The sequence below is a fragment of the Musca domestica genome, unplaced genomic scaffold (assembly GCF_030504385.1).
Source record: "Musca domestica strain aabys unplaced genomic scaffold, Musca_domestica.polishedcontigs.V.1.1 32, whole genome shotgun sequence".
In the NCBI taxonomy this organism is placed as follows: Eukaryota; Metazoa; Arthropoda; class Insecta; order Diptera; family Muscidae; genus Musca; species Musca domestica.
This window is the reverse complement of record NW_026712311.1, coordinates 3,833,421-3,854,447: the sequence shown is the minus strand read 5'-3', so window position 1 is coordinate 3,854,447 and position 21,027 is coordinate 3,833,421. Positions and strand designations below refer to the sequence as shown.

The 21,027-nt window shown below is 37.0% G+C and overlaps 3 protein-coding genes across 3 annotated transcripts in view; 1 reads left to right on the top strand and 2 right to left on the bottom strand.

The window, feature by feature from the left end:
- LOC101897084 (alpha-tocopherol transfer protein) overlaps positions 1–7,810 on the top strand; it is a 15,476-nt gene extending 7,666 nt beyond the window's left edge. Inside the window, exons 2-5 of the mRNA XM_005177766.3 lie at positions 4,284–4,516; positions 4,584–4,928; positions 4,998–5,176; positions 7,608–7,810. Coding sequence (XP_005177823.2) covers positions 4,289–4,516; positions 4,584–4,928; positions 4,998–5,176; positions 7,608–7,713 — 858 coding nt within the window. The 5' untranslated portion in view covers positions 4,284–4,288 and the 3' untranslated portion in view covers positions 7,714–7,810. The remainder of the gene's footprint in view (positions 1–4,283; positions 4,517–4,583; positions 4,929–4,997; positions 5,177–7,607) is intronic.
- LOC101900774 (tektin-4) lies at positions 7,780–15,880 on the bottom strand. The gene is made up of 6 exons (XM_020034761.2): positions 15,744–15,880; positions 15,606–15,680; positions 9,856–10,130; positions 9,281–9,802; positions 8,900–9,122; positions 7,780–8,207 (listed from the first exon to the last, which is right to left on the bottom strand). Exons 1-6 carry the CDS (start codon positions 15,771–15,773, stop codon positions 7,830–7,832), a joined length of 1,503 nt encoding a protein of 500 aa, XP_019890320.2. The 5' UTR covers positions 15,774–15,880; the 3' UTR covers positions 7,780–7,829.
- On the bottom strand, positions 15,860–21,027 carry LOC101900594 (uncharacterized). The gene is made up of 4 exons (XM_011291874.3): positions 20,923–21,027; positions 20,326–20,846; positions 16,737–16,950; positions 15,860–16,450 (listed from the first exon to the last, which is right to left on the bottom strand). Exons 1-4 carry the CDS (start codon positions 20,924–20,926, stop codon positions 15,984–15,986), a joined length of 1,206 nt encoding a protein of 401 aa, XP_011290176.2. The 5' UTR covers positions 20,927–21,027; the 3' UTR covers positions 15,860–15,983.

The window sequence follows — 21,027 nt, the reverse complement described above, 5'->3', positions numbered from 1 at the left end:
GCGGTTGTATAATATTTTAACAGTTCAATATCTTTTGAGGTTCATATGCATAAATTATAAATTTGTAGAATTTAAGTTAATGAGTGGCTACCGAATTGCGCATGCGCCACAATGATATCATCGAACTTTTTTAGGAGATATATCAAATTTTTACCGAGACCAGTTAAAAATGATGCAGTACATAAAAATAACTGAAGATATAAATACATTTTCTTATACCCTCCACCATAGTGTGGAGGATATATTAAGTTTGTCATTCCGTTTGTGACATCTCGAAATATACACACCTCAAAGTATATATATTCTTGATCTGCATAAAATTCTATGTCGATTTAGCGATGTCCGTCCGTCTGTGGAAATCACTCTAGCTTCCGAACGAATTGAAGTAGATTGATAAAATTTTACTCAAATGTATATTATGTCTGCAGGACTTTTGGTATTAAAAATGGGCTATGTAGGTCCACGTTTTGGTATAGCCTCCATATTACGGTACCTCCCGATATTTGGTATTTTGAATGATTTTTGCGACAATATGCATCGGAATTGGTTCCAATTTGGTATTTGAAGTTCGAAATGAGTGCTACAGCCTAAGACAGAAAATTGTCTGTGCAGGTCCACGTCTTAGAATAGCCCCCATACAACGGTACATCCGAATATTCGGTTCTTTGTTGATTTTTCCGACATTATTCACCGGACTTCTTTCAAATTTGGTATTTGAAGTTCGTAGTGGATACTACAGCCTTTGACAAAAATTTGTGTATCCAGGCTAACGTCTTCGTATAGCCTCCATATTCGGTATTTTGACGATTTGAGCGACATTATTTACTGGGGTTGTTTCAAATTTCGTATTTAGAGAGAGAACTGAGAACTACAGTCTATGATAGAAAATTGTCTGTGCAGGTCCACGTCTTCGTATAGCCTCCATATAACGGTACCTCCGGATATTCGGTTCTTTGTTGATTTTACCGACATTATTCACCGGACTTTTTTCAAATTTGTTATTTGAAGTTTAAAATGAATACTACGGCCTATGACAGAAGATTATCTGTGCAGGTCCACGTCTTCGTATAGCTCCCATATAACGGTACCTCCCGATATTTGGTATTTTGACGATTTTAGCGACATAATTCACTAGGGTTGTTTCAAATTTCGTATTTAGAGTTCATATTGAGAACTACAGTCTATGATAGAAAATTGTCTATGCAGGTCCAGGTCTTCGTATAGGCCCTATATATCAGTACCTCCCTATATTCGGTATTTTGACGATTTTAGGTACATTATTCACCAAAATTGTTTGAAATTTCGTATTTGAAGTTCCTCATATGTGCTACAGCCTGTAACTGAAAATTGTCTATGCAGGTCCAGGTCTTCGTATAGCCCCGATATAACGGTACATCCCTATATTTTTTTTCAAGTTTCGTATTCGAATATTGTAATGGCATATGACAAAAGTTGTCTATGCAGGTCCACGTCTTCGTATTACCGGTATTTTTTCTACGGATATATTCGGTATTTTTAAGATTTTAACGGATTTTATTTTTTGAAATATTTTCCAAATTCGTTCCAAATGGTTGAGGATATTCAAGGTTCTGCATTTTTTACTTGTTTTATTTTTATTTAGTTTTTTTTTGTATACATTATTTGAATGCTTTTGTTCTGACATGTCATAAAAGCAACAAAAACAATTGCATTAATGTTCTCCAATACTTTGTCTACAACCACTTCCACTTTTCCACATTTAAATTTTATGATCTATGGAAGGAAATATTTATGCTATGAGTACAATAGCATCAACAATATGACCATCGGATACTGAAATCTCAATATGTATTTTCAATCGTTGTCGTCCGTTGGGTGGACGAGGGAAAGGGGGAGGGATATTTGAAACCGGGCGACCTTTTCATAACACAAAAATTGACGAACGAATCTCACACCTCAAATGAAAAAAAAAAAAAAAACAACTAATTTGTGACAGTCATCAAAATAAAATAAAAAAATCATTCAATCTCACACTAAACGGTTCAGCATGGAGATGGAACAGGTGGATTCTCAGTTTTTGTATGTGTGTCTGTTTGCATAGTTCCACTTATTCAGCAAATCGTTTGTTTGCCAGGGTAATTAGTTAGATAGCTACTTTCGTCTAGAGTTTATCTTGTCATTTTGACAGATGAACAACATCTGTCATGTCTGACGATCTCAAAATGAATTCTGTTTGTGTTTGAAGGCAAAAAAAAAAATAAATAAATAAATAAAAAGTGAATTCCGAGACTCAAAATGCCAAAGTCCAACCATGTTTTTCTTTTTTTAAAAATATTGTAAAAAATAGGATTTCATCGGGGTGTTGACATGCACTGGCCATCAAGCGATAAGAAATACATAAAATGCATTTACCAATGCCTCCCATTTTGGATGTGTATTACAAATTTCGAATTTTGAAATTCCATTTTATTTTCAATTTTATAGATAAGGCATGAGTAAAATTGGAACACAAGTTGTTATCAGCGTTTTACTTTTCAATGACAAAACCGGTTTCCTAAGCTCAATTTGTATGTCACTGGAATTATTTGTTTTTTTTTTTTAAATCCACTATTTTGGCTTCCTTTCGTCCCTAAAAACTTTTTAAAAAATCCATGATTATGAAATAATTTTTTAAAAAATTAACGATCCTAAAAATTTATTTTTTTTAAATATTAAATATTTTTGGCTTTGTTTGCTCCTTAAAATATATATTTAAAAAGTCCCCGTTTATTTTTAGCTTCGTTTGGTCCTTAAAAAGCATTTAAAAAATGCACGTTTTTTGGATTAGTTTGGTTTTTGAATTTTTTTTTTAAATCCACTTTTTTGGGTCCGTTCGGTCATTAAAAATATTAAAAAAATCTAAGTTTTTCGCTTCGTTGGGTCCTTAAAAAGATATTTAAAAAAATCCACTTTTTTGGGTTCGTTCGGTCATTAAAAATATTAAAAAAATTCTAGGATTTTCGCTTCGTTCGGTCCTTAAAAAATATTTAAAAAAATCCAGAGTTTTAACTTCGTTAGGTCCATAAAAAAATGTTAAAAGTCCAGGTTTGTTTCGTCGTTCGTCGTTTTGTCCTTAAAAAATATTTAAAAAAAATCGAGGTTTCTGGCTGCGTTAGATCCTTAAAAAATATTTGTTAAAAATCCAGGTTATTTTTGACGTTTGGTTCTTGAACAAATGTTTCTAAAAAATACACGACTTTGACTTCGTTTGTCTTTTCCAAAATATTTTTTTCAAAATCCACGTTTTTGGCTTCGTTTATCCCGTGAAAAACATTTTTTTAAAAAATCTACTATTTTGGCTTCGTTTGGTCCTTGAAAAAATATTTTTAAAAAATCCACGTTGGTATTTGAAAAACTTTTTTAAAAAATCCACGTTGGTACTTGAAAAACTTTTTTTTAAAATATCCACTTCGGTACTTGAAAAACTTTTTTTAAAAAATCCAAGTTTGTAGCTCTGTTGGTCCTTGAAAAAATATTTTTAAAAAATCCACGTTTGTAGCTCTGTTGGTTCTTAAAAAAATATTTTTAAAAAATCCACTATTGTAGCTCTGTTGGTCCTTAAAAAATATGTTTAAAAATCCACGTTTTTAGCTCTGTTGGTCCTTGAAAAATATTTTTAAAAAATCCAAGTTTGTAGCTCTGTTGTTCCTTGAAAAAATATTTTAAAAAATCCAAGTTTGTACATCTGTTGGTCCTTGAAGAAATATTTTTAAAAAATCCACGTTTTTAGCTCTGTTGGTCCTTGAAAAAATATTTTTAAAAAATCCACGTTTGTAGCTCTGTTGGTCCTTGAAAAATATTTTTAAAAAATCCACGTTTGTAGCTCTGTAGGTCCTTGAAAAAAATATTTTTTCAAAATCCACGTTTGTAGCTCTGTTGGTCCTTGAAAAACTATTTTTAAAAAATCCACGTTTGTAGCTCTGTTGGTCCTTGAAAAATTTTTTTTAAAATTCCACTTTTGTAGCTCTGATGGTCCTTGAATTTTTTTTTTTTTTTAAATCCACATTTGTAGCTCTGTATGTCCTTGAAAAAATATTTTTTTAAAAATCCACGTTTGTAGCTCTGTTGGTCCTTGGAAAAATGTTTTTAAAAAATCCACGATTTTAGTCCTTGAAAAATATTTTTCAAAAATACTATTTAATGGTTCCTGAAAAAATGTTTCTCAAAAAATCCAGGTTTGTGGCTCTGTTAGTCCTATTTTTAAAAAAATCATCCTTGAACATTTTTTCCTTTTCTTACCTCTATCCCGTTTTTTTTTCTTTCAGTTAAAATGCCATCATTTGAATATCGCCTAAATTTGGAGCCAGAGTTACCGGATGACATTAAAAAGGTTGCCATTGAACAGGGCGAGTGTGAAGAGACCCGAGCACAAACAATTGAAGAATTCCGTAACTATATACTCGAGCACAATGGATGTCAACCACATCGCACAGAGGATGAGTATCTGCTGAGATTTTTGAGGGCCCGCTATTGGAATATTCCGCATAGTTATAAATTGGTAAGTTCAGGAGAATATAAATCATAATTTTTCATAAAACCAATGCCAAAATATTTCCTCTCCATAGCTTTGCAATTATTACAAATTTCGCGATCAAAACAAATCGTATTTTGAGAAAGTGCGCCCCATGGACCTAACCTATATTGCGGCCAAGGATATTGTTCATGTCACACCGTACAGAGATCAATGTGGACGTCGGATAATGATTTATCGTTTTGGTCTTTGGAAGCCGAGTGAAGTATCCACCGATGATATATTTCGTGCCTCAGTTTGCCTCCTGGAAATGGGTGGCATGGAACCCATTACCCAGGTTGTGGGTGGTATTGGCATTTTTGATTTACAGGGATTCTCATTGAGTCATATTTTGCACTTGAGTCCAAGTGTGGCCTCCAAAATGATTGCCTTGATGGTGGTAAGTGTTGGGGAACTTTCTGTAGGAGATTTAGGAAATTTGTAAAAGAATTTCGGTTTCTTTTTTCAGACATCTATGCCAACCCGTGTTGCCTCCATACACATTGTGAATCAGAATTTTGTTTTCAATGCTGCCCTGAAAATATTTCAGCCATTTATGGATGCCAAAATGCGTGAACATTTATTTATTCATGGATCGGATATGGCATCATTGCATAAACACATTAATCCAGATTGCTTGCCAAAGAGGTAAGTGTCACCAAAGACATCTATGTGTGGGAAATGACAACACCCGCATTAGCAATGACATCTATGTACTACTGAAGGGTTGCACTTGGTTTTCCTATGTATTGAGAACCAAGTTCACAAATAGTGTTGAGATAGTTATTTACAATTTTCTTTAACAATTCTACATTTAGAGAAAGTATCGAGCGCCTCATCATTTACCAATAATCTGGTGATCAACAACGACATCTATGTGTGGAAATAGCTATATTCATTGTTCCGCCATTCAATTCGTAGGACACCATGTTCTTAACTGCATATATAAAACAAAAAATGGTAAAATATTCACGAGGTTTATTTTTTAAAAAATGGGCGAGATACTGCTTGTCAAAAGGAAAGGGGTCATGAACGACATCTATATGTGGGAAATAATAAGGCACACACTTTTTTGCAATGATAGATATGATATATTGGGCGCCATGTTCATAATTGTAACACTTATGGCGCTTGAAGAAGTCATCTCATCCTTATAGGTCGTTATATTTTATTCCCTCCACCATACATTGTATGGAGGGTATATTAAGTTCGTCATTCCGTTTGTAACTCCTCGAAGTAATAATTTCAGACCCAACAAAGTATATATATTCTTTATCAGCATAAAATTCTATGTGAATTTAGCTTTAGATGTCCGAACGTATGTCAGTCTGTTGAAATTACTTTATATACCTCCCTCGGCATTTTCAGGGAGAGATGAAAAAACTGTAACCAACTTCAGACTGCGGTCATTTCTAAGCCACTCGTCCGACAGCTGTTAAAATTATTCCAGTGACAGTTCATTATATTGTTCACAAGCGTACATAAGCATTCTGATGAGAATTTTCCAGAAAAAAAGTTATTCGTGATGGAATTCAAGCGTGATAGTGTGATTTCTTTATATTTGGCCGGAAAACCACAAGTGGCTACAGTTAGAGCCCTCCAGCATTTAAATGTGAATAAATCTTTTGAGTCTCGTACCATCACTCGTTACCGTGATACCGTGGTAGCGTAGCTCGACGTCAAGGAAGTGGGCGGAAGAAAACAGCAACATCAGCAGAAATGGTTCGAAAAGTAAAGAAGCGACTTGATCGAAACCCACGTCGCAGTGGCCGAAAAATGGCTCGCGTGCTGAACCTATCGCGATATTCCATTCGGCAAATATTGAAAAATGTGCTCGGGGTAAAGCCATTGAAATTCCAAAAAATGCAAGACCTTACACCGCCACGGAAAGAAAATAGACTTAAAAGAGCTGCAGAGTTGCTTCCCTTGGCCGAAAGTTGTGAACTGCCGAATTTGGTTTTCTCTCTGTCCGACGAGAAAACATTCGTTGTCCAGCAGTTTGTAAAAAAACCAAATGATCTTGTTTACTTGTCGAAGAGGTCAACTGAAAATGTGCACCTTCGGTTGGCCACCAGAACTAAAGCGCTGGCCATGGTGATGTTGTGGGCCGCCATAACAGCCGATGGTCGCTCTCCGCTCGTATTAATCGAACGTGGCATCAGAATAAATGCCAAATATTATCGCGAAAATATTCTGGAGGGTGTGTTAAAGCCTTGGGCACGCAAACATCGCACTCAGCACGCGCCACCCAAGAATGGTTACAAAATGCGATTCTTTGCTTCATTTCCAGCCCACAATGGCCACCAAAATCTCCGGCACCAATCCGTTGGGCTATTGTGTCCGGAGTATTTTGGAAAGCAAGGTTGGCACTAAAAAATACCAAAGTGTCGATCACCTCAAGCAAACGCTTCGCCGGAAATGGGCCAAAATACCGCAGAGCAACATTCGGGCAGCGTGTGACGGTTTCATTGGCCGTTTGAAGGCAATAATTCGTGCCAAATAGCGTTTGACTTTGTTCCAGTTTTTTATCTCACCCTGTAAACTTTTTTTGATACGGGAGCTCCACTAAATAGGCATAGTGGTGGCCACTCAAGAATGGTTACAAAATGAGGTTCCTCGCTTCATTTCCAACGCACAATGGCCACGAAAATCTCCGGATACCAATCCGTTGGACTATTGTGTCTGGAGTATTTTGGAAAGCAAGGTTGGGACCAAAAAATATCAAAGTGTCGATCACCTTGAGCAGGCGCTTCACCGGGAAGGAAGCTCTACTTAATAAGCATAGTGTAGGGTATCATATAATCGACCCTGTCCGACTTTTGACACTTGCTTACTGGTTTATTGCTCCTCTTAATGCTAAAGTGTTGGGCGCCACGATCTCGTTAGAAGCTGTGGTGGTTCTTTAAAAAAACTTTCATTATTTCTTAATTCACAATTTTGGCTCGCATTGGGCGCCACGCCGATTTTTTAGTAGGCCTTGCTACGAAAAATGATGATCCTTGCCCCATATTTTACTCCTCCGGAATACTCATTCTTATTTTGCCCTATTGAATACTGATTAAATATTTTTTTCTTACAGATATGGTGGAACCCTTGATGACTTCTCCTCTACGGCATGGCTTGAGGCCATCAAAGAAGACAAACAAGTCCAACAGGAATTGGGGAAACAGGGTTATGTGATGTAAAAAAACAGAGAACTTAAACACAACATAAATTAGCTGATAAGAAAAAAAAACAACAACAAAAACAAATAAAATATATGTTTTTTATTAAATCTGAAAATCCATTCTGCCGATATCCTCTAAATACTAGCATAACCACTTAGGGCATTTGCTGATGGATAATGTGATCTCAGCAGCATACAACGTTCCTGATCTATCCAGAGGGTACGTCTTTTCAACATAATTTCCCGCTCCAATGTGCTGCGAGTTTGCATTAGCTTAGTTTTGACCTGTTCCGCTTCGTCCAGTTCTTGGAGCATAGCGGTGACTCCACTCTGTATGGTGGCAACTTCATCGATTAAATGTTGCTGGGCAGCATCGCGACAATTTTCAACATTGGGACGGAAACTACGATTATCCATGCGTGTTTGAGCCACCTTCATGGCGGCATCGAAGCTACGTACTGCCCGATGCAAGTTTTCGATGCGCGTCTCTGTTTCGGCAAGTTTCTGAAGGCACTGGAAAAGAAGGGGGATTGGAGAGAAGAAATTAGGAGTTTGTAAAAAGGAATCATCTAAAGATACAAGGGTTCTGATGACCTTTAGGTATAAAAATAGCTAAAGGTTCTGCAGCTATAGAAGATCTATGTAAGTTTTATTTAACAGAAGACCTATAAAATTTGGTCTTTAATTTGGAGAAGATAAATGAAAGTTCTTCCAGTTATGGCAGACCTATTTATCCCTTCCTCTGTAGAAGACATTTTGAAGGAATTTTGGGCTTGAGAAGTCTCTATAATCCTTCTAGACATTGGAGACCCATACAGGGTCTTCTATGTAAGTTTTATTCAAGAGAAGGCCTATAAAATAGGATCTTTAATTTAGAGAAGATAAATGAAAGTTCTTCCAGTTATGGCAGACCTATTTATCTCTTCCTCTGTAGAAGGCCTTTTGAAGGAATTTTGGGCTTGAGAAGTCTCTAGAATTCTTCTAGATATTGGAGACCCACAGAGGGTCTTCGTGTTTAGTCTCTAGAAGGTCTTATTATAGAAGACATATGGAAGGTTGTAGATATAGAATACATAAAGGGGGTGAAATAGCAGCCGAAACCTGCAGTCCTTTTTGAAATGACCTTTCGAAGGTCTTCATCTATGGAACATATTTGAGGCGCAATCTATCTGCAGGAACCCAGAAAAGGAAAAAAATATACCTACATCTCTGAGATCAATTTCGAAGCGTCTCAAATTCTCCTGGGTGCAATTGATCCTGGATACAAATGCCTTTTCCACCACATCGGCCTGGGTTCTGAGGTCACGAGCCGCATTGAGCAGAGTGGCATTTAGAGTTTGTCTCAGTTTTACGGATTTCTGGCGACATTTTTCACATTCCTCCAAGGTTTCTTTGCTGAAGTGTTCCCAATACTGTTCAGAGGCTTGTCTGAAAAGGGGATAAAACATAAATGAGACAGAGAGAGAGAGAGAGAGAGAGAGAGAGAGAGAGAGTGTGTGAAAGAGAGGGTGAGAGAAACAATGAGGAAAAGAGAGAAATTCAAAAAAAAAAATCCTGAAAATACTTAAAAAACAAGTCCAACTCACTCCGGTGGTTGCCTTATGGCTCCGGGCCGAAACATAATCGTCAACGACTTATTATGTAAATGGGCATTAACCGAATCAATTTCATAGGCCTCCTTCTTGTCACTCCAATCGTATTCCAAACGCTGACGGGCCGTGCGATTCTCCACCTGTTGTTGTTCGAAATCTTCCAGTGTCTTCTGTAGAAGTCTACGTATTTCGGCAATCAATGCCACCTCCTTTACCAACTCCTCTTCGGGAGTGTCACGCACCAATTCAGTATCAGGACGGCCACATCGCTTATCAATGCATTCCTTGGCAATGGATTCGGGTAAACCCAAAATAACCAGAGATTTTTTCAAACGTACCCTTTCCTCCTCCAGGGTACTAATTTCATCGGCCATTGCCTTGATGGCAGTGCCCAATGTGGTTTTCCATTTGTCAATTAGACGGGCTCGTTGGCGCACCATTTCCGTTGTTTCCGTCTGGGTCTTCTCCACCAGCGAGGTTATGCGATCCAGTGAAGTTTTACAGCTGTATTGATTTCTGCAAAAGAGATTTTCAGTTCTGCTGCTAATTAAGGGGTGCCTTAGGCTTACTTCATTGTCCGATCAAAAATTTTATTCGTGTTCTTCACGGTTTCCAAATTTTTGGCCCTCCACTCATTTGGACTGAACCTTGTAATGGAGTAACGATCGACCACTGGCCGAGTTCCAGTCAACCCTGCCATTGGACTCCAATCAACCTTACCCGTTGCCCATGGGCCTATTGGTCCCATGGATTGTAGGTTATCTTTAATGGGCATGGCATCCTCGGCTTGCGGTAGATAACAGGGTGGATTGTTGAATTCATCAGCCTGGGGACCAATGGACATCTGAAAAACCAACAAATATTTTCAAATGATGAGGATCTTTTAACAGCTGCTTCATAAATAGAAGTGGGTTTCAAGGGAAAGAAATAAACATTTTTATATATAGGATAACTTCTCCTGATCTTCTACAAGGATGGACACTTTAGAAGGTCTTCTGCAGACCTTCATAAGTTATTCTTTCACATTTATAGCTTTGATAGACTTCTAGGTCTTCCATGATTGGAATTCCTTCTATAGAAAACCTACTATTTTCTGTAGAAACCCTCCTAAGGCAGTTTTAAGAATATAAGTCTTCCTATTACTTTCTTGCCCTTGAAGGATTTCCTTCGTAAATTCATGAGAATAATATCCTTGAAGAATCAACCACATAAGGACGAATTGGATGCCATATTCCCAGCCAAAGACATGGAGAAGGCGAACGACATCTACATGTGGTAAGTGAGAAAAACATCACATAGTAGCGACGAAGAACGACATTTATATATGGAAAATGAGAAAAGCTGAAAAAGGCTCCAATTGTTTTACCCTCCAAAAACTTCCTTTCAAAATTTTTAAAAATAATATTCTAAAGCTAGAAAATACTAAAGATAGTATTGGGCGCCACATTATTTTCCAATGGCATAGAGAAAACGAACGACATCTATATGTGGGAAATGGGAACATTTTTAACAGGCACCAAACATTTTTAACAGGTACCTTTGCAATGTGGCATGGGCACCCAAAAATGTCTCAGAAGAATCCACGAAGGCTTCTTTGGCTAATTTCCTTAAAAAAAAATTTGTTGAAAAGAGTGTCTTAAAGAATTAACGACCTATTGGGCGTCACATAGTTTACCATAGACATAGGGAAGACGAACGACATCTATGTGTGGGAAATGGGAACGTCCTTAACAGGCAATGACAACCACCATAGAATATGACATTTCTGCAACCAAATTCAGACTGCTGTCATTTCTAAGCCACTCGTTCGACAGCTGTTGAAATTATTCCAGCGACAGCTCATTACATTGTTTACAAACGTATAAAAGCATTTTAGTGAGAATTTTCCAGAAAAAAAGATATTCGTGGCCGAAAAATGGCTTGTGAACTGAACATATCACAATATTCCATTCGACAAATATTGAAAAATGTGTTCGGGGTAAAGCCATTGAAATTCCAAAAAAATGCAAGAACTTACACCCCCACGGAAAGAAAATAGACTTAAAAGAGCTGCAGAGTTGCTTCCTTTGGCCGAAAGTTGTGAACTGCCGAATTTGGTTTTCTCCGTCTCCGATGAGAAAATATTCGTTGTTCAGCAGTTTTTAAACTAACTAAATTATTGTGTTTACTTGACAAAGAGGTCAGCTGAAAACGTGCATCTTCGGTTGGCCACCAGAACTCAAGCGCCGGCCATGGTGATGGTGTGGGCCGCCATAACAGGCGATCGGTCGCTCTCTGCTCATATTAATCGACCGTGACATCAGAATAAATGCCGAATATTAAAAAATATTCTGGAGGGTTTATTACATCCTATGGCACGCAAACATTTTGGCCGCAGACCTTGGAAATTCTAACAGGACTCAGCATCATCTCACTCAGCACGCGCAACCCAAGAATGGTTACAAAATGAGCTTCATTTCCAACGCACAATGGCCACGAAAATCTCCGAATACCAATCCGTTGGACTATTGTGTCTGAAGTATTTTGTTGGAAAGCAAGGTTGGTATTAAAAAATACCAAAATGTTGATCACCTCATGCAAGCGCTTCGCCGGGAATGGGCCAAAATATCGCAGAGCAATATTCGGGCAGCGTGTGACGGCGGTTTCATTGGCCATTTGAAGGCCATAGTTCGTGCTAAAGGTGACCGAATTCGAACAAATCCAAACTTATTCTAAAATTTGATGCTATTTCCGACAATTTTTTTCCGACAAAATTTAAAAAAAATGTAAAAATTATGGCGTTTGACTTTGTTGCAGTTTTTTTATCTCACCCTGTATAATATGCAATGCCATGCTTCACTTCATAATATAAAATTGTCGGTCCCTTTGTAATATTGCATTAAAAATCTAAAGAATCCATGCCATGCTGAAAAATATACCTAAAAAATCCATTATTATTGGTATTCTATTGATAGGTCAGAGAGTGGTATTGGGTGTCACATTATGTGTCAAGGACATAGCGATGACGAACGACATCTATGTGTGAGAAATGAGAATAATCATTTTTTAAAATAAATTTTAAATGACTCCTACTATATAACATAACATTATGGGTCCCCTGAGAGTTCTTGAAAACAATATTCCTAGTGGAATGCCACCATTAGGCACCACGTTTTTTTGCGAGGAGTTAGAAATCATGTACAACATCTATATGCTGGAAATGGCAATACATTTGATTAGCAGCGACTCCCACCACTTACTATTTGCCAAGTGGTGTCCCCATGTAATGTTGGATTGGGCGCCACTTTCATAATTATTGCATTTTAGTCCTTGAAAAGATATTTTTTAAAACTAAACTACTATAGGTTATATTGGTCGCCCCGTTGCTGGCAATAGACATGGATCATGAGTGTCATCTACATATGGGAAATAACAACCCTAAAAATTAGTAGTGACACTAACCCTTGATTGGGCGCCACTTTCATAATTATTGCATTTTAGTCTTTAAAAAGATATTCTTTAAAAAAAGTCAACGGCTATAGTTTATATTGGTCGCCCCATTTCTGGCAATAGACGTGGATCATGAGTGACATCTACCTATCGGAAATAACAACCCTAATAATTAGCAGTGACACAAACCGTTGATTAATTGAAATTCTGTAGCATTGGATGCCATCTACGATTGTTGTTCTAATGACTCTTCGTAGAAAATTATTTAAAAATTTATGAGAATATAAAAATATTAATAATCTACGGATTTTGGATGACATCTGCATGTGGTATTCCCCGAAAATTAATGAATATAGGTCACATTAGTCGCCTCGTTGCTTACATGGAACATGAATGACATCTTCATGTGGCAAATGACAACACCAATAATTAGCAGTGAAACTCACCAACGGTAAAACGTTGGACGCCACCTACAATTGGAGTTCTAATGGCACCTCAAAGAACATTATATTAAAATCTGCAAGAATATAAAAAAAATCTACAAGTTTTGTTCCTTAAGTCCATGGAAAAAAATAAAAAGTCCACAGTAGCCACATTGTTTGTCGGTAATCTAGGGACTACGAATGCCATCTATATGTGATGTAGATAAATAAGAATGGCATTAACAGATGGCACTCAGTCATCGATGTAGTCCGGAGAGTTTTTCAAACCATTTTCTTAATAATTAGGATAATAGCTTCTATAATGTTTTTTTTAAATTCCAGGAGTGCAAATGACATTGGGCGCCATCTTGAAAATATATTTCCAAAGAATCCACAATTAAAGATCGCTGTGGCCGTCACATTGTTTGCAAAGATGTGGGGATCATTAACGACGACCTACGATTGTAGTTCTAATGGCACCTCAAAGAACATTATTTTAAAATGTGCAAGTATATAAAAAAATCTGCAAGTTTTGTTCTTATAGTCAATGGAAAAAATAAGAAGTCAACATTCATGGGTGGGTTTTTTGGCCACATTGTTTGTCGGTAATCTAGGGACTATGAATGACATCTATATGTGATAAAGATAAATAAGAATTGCATTAACAGATGGCACTCAATCATCGATGTAGTCCGGAGAGTTCTTCAAAACATTTTCTAAATAATTAGGATAATAGCTTCTAGAACGTTTTTTTAAATTTCAGGATTGCAAATTACATTGGGCGCCACCTTGAAAATATATTTCCAAAGAATCCACAATTAAAGATCGCTGTGGCCGTCACATTGTTTGCAAAGATGTGAGGATCATTAACGACGACCTACGATTGTAGTTCTAATGGCTCTTCAAATATTCTTTTAAAATTTGCAAGTATTTAAAAAATTCCATTTTTTTCTTATAGTCCATGGAAAAAATAATAAGTCATAGGTGGGGTTTTTGGCCACATTGTTTGGCAGCCACTTTAAAAAAATATTCCATAAGAATTCACAATTACAGATCGTATTGGGCTCTAATGGCTCTTCGAAAGATATTCTTTTAAAATGTCCAAGTATTTAAAAAAAATTCTGCAATTTTTGTTCTTATATTCCATGGAAAAAAAAAAAATAAAAATTCCACAATCATAGGTGGTTTTTTTTGCCACATTGTTTGTCGGTAATCTAGGGACTATGAATGCCATCTATATGTGATGAAGAAAAATATGAATGGCATTAACAGATGGCACTCAGTCATCGATGTAGTCCGGAGAGTTCTTCAAAACATTTTCTAAATAATTAGGATAATAGCTTCTAGAATGTTTTTTTTTTTAATTCCAGGAGTGCAAATTACATTGGGCGCCACTTTAAAAAAATATTCCCTAAAAATTCACATTTAAAGATCGCTATGGCCGTCACATTGTTTGCTTGTTTGATTGTAGTTCTAATGGCTCTTCAAAGAATATTCTTTTAAAATTTGGAGGTATTTAAAAAATCCATTTTTTTCTTATAGTCCCTGGAAAAAATAAGAAGTCAAGAATCATAGGTGGGGTTTTTGGCCACATTGTTTGGCAGCCACTTTAAAAAAATATTCCCACAAGAATTTACAATTACAGATCGTATTGGGCTCTAATGGCTCTTCAAAAGATATTCTTAAGTCCATGGAAAAAAAATAAGAAGTCAACAATCACGGGTGGGTTTTTTGGTCATATTGTTTGTCGGTAATCTAGGGACTATAAGTGCCATCTATATGTGATAAAGATAAATAAGAATGGTATTAACAGATGGCACTCAGTCATCGATGTAGTCCGGAGAGCCCTTTAAAACATTTTCTAAATAATTAGGATAATAGCTTCTAAAACGTTTTTTTTTTTAAATTTCAGGAGTGCAAATAACATTGGGCGCCACCTGGAAAATATATTCCCAAAGAATCCACAATTAAAGATCGCTATGGCCTTCACATTGTTTTTGTAAAGATGTGAGGATTATTAACGACGACCTACGATTGTAGTTGCAATGGCTCTTCAAAGAATATTCTTTTAAAATTTGCAAGTATTTAAAAAATTCCATTTTTTATAGTCCTTGGAAAAAAAATTAAAGGTCGACAATCATGGGTGGGGTTTCTGGCCAAATTTTTTGTCAGTAATCTAGGGACTATGAACGCCATCTACATGTGATATTTATAAATCACGCCTCAGATGTCATTAGGTTATCTATTTACGTCTAACAACTCTTCACCTAATTTTCCCAAAAAAAATACAACTACGGCCTCTAAAAGTCATTTAAAAATCCAGAATTAAAAATGACATTGGGCGCCACTTTAAAAATATATTCCCAAAGAATCCACAATCATAGATTGTAATTAGCGCCACATAGATTACACATATTTGGCAATCGCTAACGACTTCTATTTATTGAAAATAACATCTTCCTACTTACCGCAAACTGTCCTTCCTTGGGCGCCTCTCTTTGTTCCCTCAACAATTCCTGGCCCTCAGCTGGTGGCATTGGTTCCTTGAAATAATCAAATCAAACATTTTATTTTTAAATTACAAAACTCTCACAACATTTCTTTACCTCCTGACCACAATTCTCACAGGAAGCCATGTCGCAGCAATGGATTCCGCGTAACTCGTCAAAGGATACTGAATAATTTCAAAATTCCTTTATTGAAATAAAAAATAAAACAAATGTTTGTCAAGACAATTTAAAAATTTATTTTGACAACATCAACAATGCACATGAATACAGGTAGGGGTTGCCAGGGGTTACAAAAACAAATAACTGAGAGTATCCTCTGCCAACGAAAAAAAGGCCCTACATTATTGGTGGTGGTTTTCGAAACTTCTGAAAGAAACGCACCGTAAATTCCAATACATTTTCCGGTTTATATTGAATGACATTTAAAAGGTAGTCCATTAGGAAATCGACCAGTTCAGGATGTTCCTGAAAATAGGCCAAGGCATTTTCATAGGTCAGCCTTGTCTTGAGGCGATATTGATCCAAAAGTTGATTTTGACTACGCCACATTAGCTCCAATTTTGGTACAATTCTTTCACATTTCTTAACGAAACCCTTTGTTTCGTGAAGGACATAACGGTAGCCATGCCAAAAGTGCAGAATGGTTTTCCCATTCGCTGTGAAGAAGGTTTCGGTGACCTCCTGCGGGTAGTCGTTGAAATATTGAGTATTCACAACATGTATGATGTTCTTGAAGGTGCGATGGAATATGCGTATGGACTTACGATCCTGGTGGATGGTTAGTTGACAGCGCAGGATCTTACCTAGGAAAGAAAATTGTTAAAGAGACAAATTGAAATCAGAAAGGACACAAAGGAGACTCTTTTGAAATTGTGAGATTGGATACAAGGCCTACATAAGGTCGCCCAGTAAACCCATCTGACATCCAAGTCCTCTGTCAAAAACATAATTGTGATTTGAAATCGAAGGAGATTCATATCAAAATATTGCAAAATCTGATAAATTTCCTGTCAAATTGTGGTCAAAAGTAGTCCTCTTGGCCGACCTTATATAGGCCACGATTGGATCGCTTAGAATTCTCCAACTCACCAAAAAGGTTCATGGTAAAATATTGAAAATCGCCACGAAAATTATTGATGATTAAATGGCGCATTAGCAGCATAACGCCACCATCCAAGAGGATCAAATCATCCCGACCTTTGACATTCATAACAGCCTTGAAATGTTGCACCTCTCTATTGATTTTGTTCTCTCGTTTGGCAATCAATTTGTCATCAATGATACGGGCATCCAACGAACGTTCCTGCAATGGAAAGCGGAGAGGAATTGGAAGTTGGTATTTTCGTCATAGAGGACCTCTGAGAAATCGTTAGAAGGTTTAGAGAAGTTTAGAGTAGAATTTTATGTACTTCCTGAGAACGAGAGGGGGAGAGAGAGAGGGAGGTGAGGTGAGGTAAGAGTGATAGAGGAGAAAGAGAAACAGAAGAGAGATATAGTGAAGAGACTGACAGACAGAGAGTCAGGGAATGGACTGACAGGCAGAGAGTCAGGCTATTCCGCATCCAACAGTTCTTCAGTAAGTCAGGAAAATCATTCCAAGGACAGAAGGTCTTCTATGGATAAAAGATCTTTTTCTAGACCAAGTAGACTTCTAGAAACAATTTTAGCGATTAAAGGACTTTAAGAGATCTTTTTAAGAAAAGTAGCCTGTCTTGAGCGCCGTGACTGAAAGGCCTATTTCAGGTCTTTTATGAATGTGAGACTCCCAGAAATCTTCTATAGTAAGACCTTCAAAAAAGCCATCTACAGATTTTGTATGCTTCTATTTATATCCTCAACCATTCTATGGAGGGTATATGATGTAGGGAATGATATAGCTATTCTGCATCCAACAGCTCTTCAGTAAGTCTGGAAAACCATTTCAAGGACAGAAGGTCTTCTATGGACAGAAGATCTTTTTCTAGGCCCAAAAGACTTCCAGAAACAATTTTAGCGATTAAAGGACTAGCGAGGAAAGGAGAAAGGTCTTTTTAAGAAAAGTAGCCTGTCTTGAGCGCCATGACTGAAAGCCCTATTACAGGTCTTTTGTGAATGTAAGACACTCCAGAAATCTTCTATACTATGACCTTCGAAATTTTATTTTTTAAATTACAAGAAAACCTATCGAGAAAGCCATCTACAGATTTTGTATGCCTCTTTTTATATCCTCAACAATTCTATGGAGGGTATATTGGCTTTGTCATTCCGTTTGTAACTCCTCGAAATATTCGGGAAAGACCCTACAGAGTATTTATATTCTGGATGAGCGTAAAATTCTAAGACGATTTAGCGATGCCCGTCTGTCTGTCTGTCCGTCTGTTGTAATCATGCTATCTTTCGAACGAATTGAGATAAAAGGCCGCCGTAAATTATTTCCTCTTTTTGAGGCATAGAATACATGTGGAAAATACCTATAACCATTAGAGGCTTGGAGAAGCCATGTTAAGGACCTTCCTTCCATTAAATACGCTGTTAGATTTTCTAATCATGGTAGAGATATAATAGGTCTTTTGGCTATAAGGGACCTCCGGAAGGTATTCTAGTGATATAGACTCTGGAGAAAGACCTCCAGCCATAGAAGACCCCTATTTTGATATTCTAACCTAAAAACATAGAAGACCAAATTATTTCCTCTTTTTGTGGCATAGAATACCTCTGGAAAAAACCTATAACCAGAGAGCATTTAAAGAGGCACGAAGAAAACCTTTAAAGGATCTTCCTTCCATTTAAGAGCTCTATTAGATCTTCTAATTTTGGTAGACATATGGCCTTCTGGCTGCAAACAACCTCTGGAAGGTATTCTAGTGATATAGATATTGGAGAAAGACCTCCAGCCATAGAAGATCTTCATTTGATATTTCAACCTAAAAACATAGAAGACCAAAACATTTTCTAAAGAAACTGTGCGGTTAGAAAACTCGCAGGGATCTTCCTTTGATGATCTTTCAGAGGTCTTAGAAAAGTATTTCACTAAGAGACTCTCATAAACAGAGGAGACCTATAAAGGGTCTTCCAGTCATAGACATATTGTAAAGGATGCTGGACATTAGAATATCTGTATTATGTCCTATATCTGTGCCAGTGACCTCGGTACAAAAACACTTTCAAGAAGTCTGCAGGGTCTAGAAGAAAATATCTTATCCTTTCCATATCTATAGAATGATTTTGGAGACTAACAGCGGAATACCCCCATCACTCCCCGACCCTCTGCGTTTTACTGTCCCTCTCTCCACTGTATCTCTCCTCCTCCGATCTGTTTCTGCTTTGATTATCTCTTCCTCCTCTATCACTCACCATCAGCCTCCCTTTTATCTCTTCAGAAATTACAACCTATAACGGAAAAAAACCTATAACTATATAAGATTTTAAGAGATTCAAAGAAGACATATAAAGGTTCTCCCTTCCATTAATAATGCAAGAAAGAAACCTCAGAAAGGATCTTCTAGTCATAAAAATACGGTAGAAATACCACCAGCCATAGAAGACCTCCATTTGATATTTCTACCTGAAAACAAAAAAAAAAAAAAAAACAATAATATTTCCTAGAGATACGGTGTGTTTAGAAAACTCCCAGGGACCTTCCTTTTTGAGAGGCCTAAGAAAAATATCTCACTATGGAAGAGACCTAAAGACTCTCTCCCACAGGGATCGTCCTTTTCAGATATCTAAGAAAAGTATCTCACTATGGAAGAGACCTAGAGGTGCTCATAAACAGATAAGACCTATTAAGGCTTTTCCAGCCATGGAAATATTGTAAAGCATGCTGTGGCATTAGAACATCTGTGTTAGGTCCTCTATCTATGTCAGCGACCTCGGGAAGGTCTTGTGGCCACTGAGTAAGTCTATAGAAACCACGTAGAATTTTTTGTGGTAAGAACTACTACACGATTTCCATAGACTTAATACCTGGGAAAAATGACTTTCTGGAGGGCCTCCGCAGATGAAAGACTTCCAAGAAGTCTTTTTCAAAACAAAAGTAGAAGTCCTCCTTCAAGACTTTTATGGTCAGAAAGATATTTCCAAAGAACATTTACAGATCCAATTAAAGGGTTTTTTCTCAAGATCTTGTCTACGTAGAAGCCCTTCAAAAGATCTAAAAGATTTGAAGGACATGTAAAAGCTCTTTCCGAATTTAATAAATTTAGTATTTTCTGCATGTATACCAAATATTTTGAATATCTTCTGTAGAGATAATACCTTATGTAGGATTCTCAGGTCTTTTCATTTATGGGGTACACTGAATTGCTAAAAGTCGTCAAGGAGGTCCTCATTTAATAGCAGTACTCCCGAAGCTTTCCTTACTATGGGAAATCACTTCAGGATATCTTCGAAGAAATCCAGAAAGTCTTGTGGGAAAAGAAAATCTCTAAACATTTATTTATACCTCCAAGAACTTTAAAAAGTGTGTTCCTCATAGAAGACCTCTTGGAAATCTTCTCGTCACAGAAGAGCTTTACTGGGACTTCTGGAAGATTTTCTATTTCTAGAAATCCTTTGACATTTCTCTTTACTAAAGCGTATTCCTAGAGGCTCTTCTAGACACGGAGCTCGGAAAAGTCTTACAGAACACATTCTCCCATTTACACCTTACTTCTGTTTGCAGATCTCCCTCCTCTTCTTTTTTGTTCCTTTAACTTACAATCCTTGCATTATCCACAAAATCGTATTCGCTTCGCTTCTCGCATATCAACTGGAATTTATCACCATATTTGCCCCTTGTCCAATGGCCAGCTTCGTATTTCCCCTTATCCTTGACCATACGACTTTTGGCATAGATCACATAGCCATCATAACTTTCCTCCACTTTGATGCGCAACTCTCCCACCTCTTCCAGTTCACGTTCCATAAAAATCTTCACCTCCTCGTTTAGTTTACAATCGCCATCTTGCAGCTGGGAAATGTATAGCTTTTCCTCAAATAACATCGATTGTTTTTCATTGTGAAAATCTTTGGCATTTAGATCCCATTTTAGGTTACGAAATTCCTCGGAAGAGGGTTTGATTTTTGACAGGAGCGTGGAGAAGATACTATCCACACTTATTTCATCCTCGGCTCGTAGTTGAAGTTTCTTTTGACACGGCAGCAGGGGAAAGTCTTGGGAGTCTGCTGTGGAAGAATTTTCCGAGTTCTCAGCATTGCAGGGCTGGAATATTTGCGAAGCTGTGTAGGGGAAAAAGGAGTGGGTTGTGAATATTTAGATGTTGAAAGGAGAGAGATCGGAGAAAAAATATATTACCCATCAGAATTTGGACTTTTCAATTTTGACTTTTGGAATATTTATATTTGTTTATTTTCAAAATCAACATTTGAAAATTTTTGTTTCAATACAGGCAGTGGACGG

Coding starts and splice junctions, on each gene's coding strand:
- LOC101900774 (XM_020034761.2), bottom strand. CDS start 15,773: ATGGCTTCCTGTGAGAATTGTGGTCAGGAG. Junction 10,131..15,605: donor CCAAGGAAGGACAGTTTGCG/GTAAGTAGGAAG, acceptor TTGGTTTTTCAG/ATGTCCATTGGTCCCCAGGC. Junction 8,208..8,899: donor TCGAAATTGATCTCAGAGAT/GTAGGTATATTT, acceptor CTTCTTTTCCAG/TGCCTTCAGAAACTTGCCGA.
- LOC101900594 (XM_011291874.3), bottom strand. Junction 16,951..20,325: donor TTGTGGATAATGCAAGGATT/GTAAGTTAAAGG, acceptor TTTCCATTGCAG/GAACGTTCGTTGGATGCCCG. Junction 16,451..16,736: donor TTTTACCATGAACCTTTTTG/GTGAGTTGGAGA, acceptor TTTCTTTCCTAG/GTAAGATCCTGCGCTGTCAA.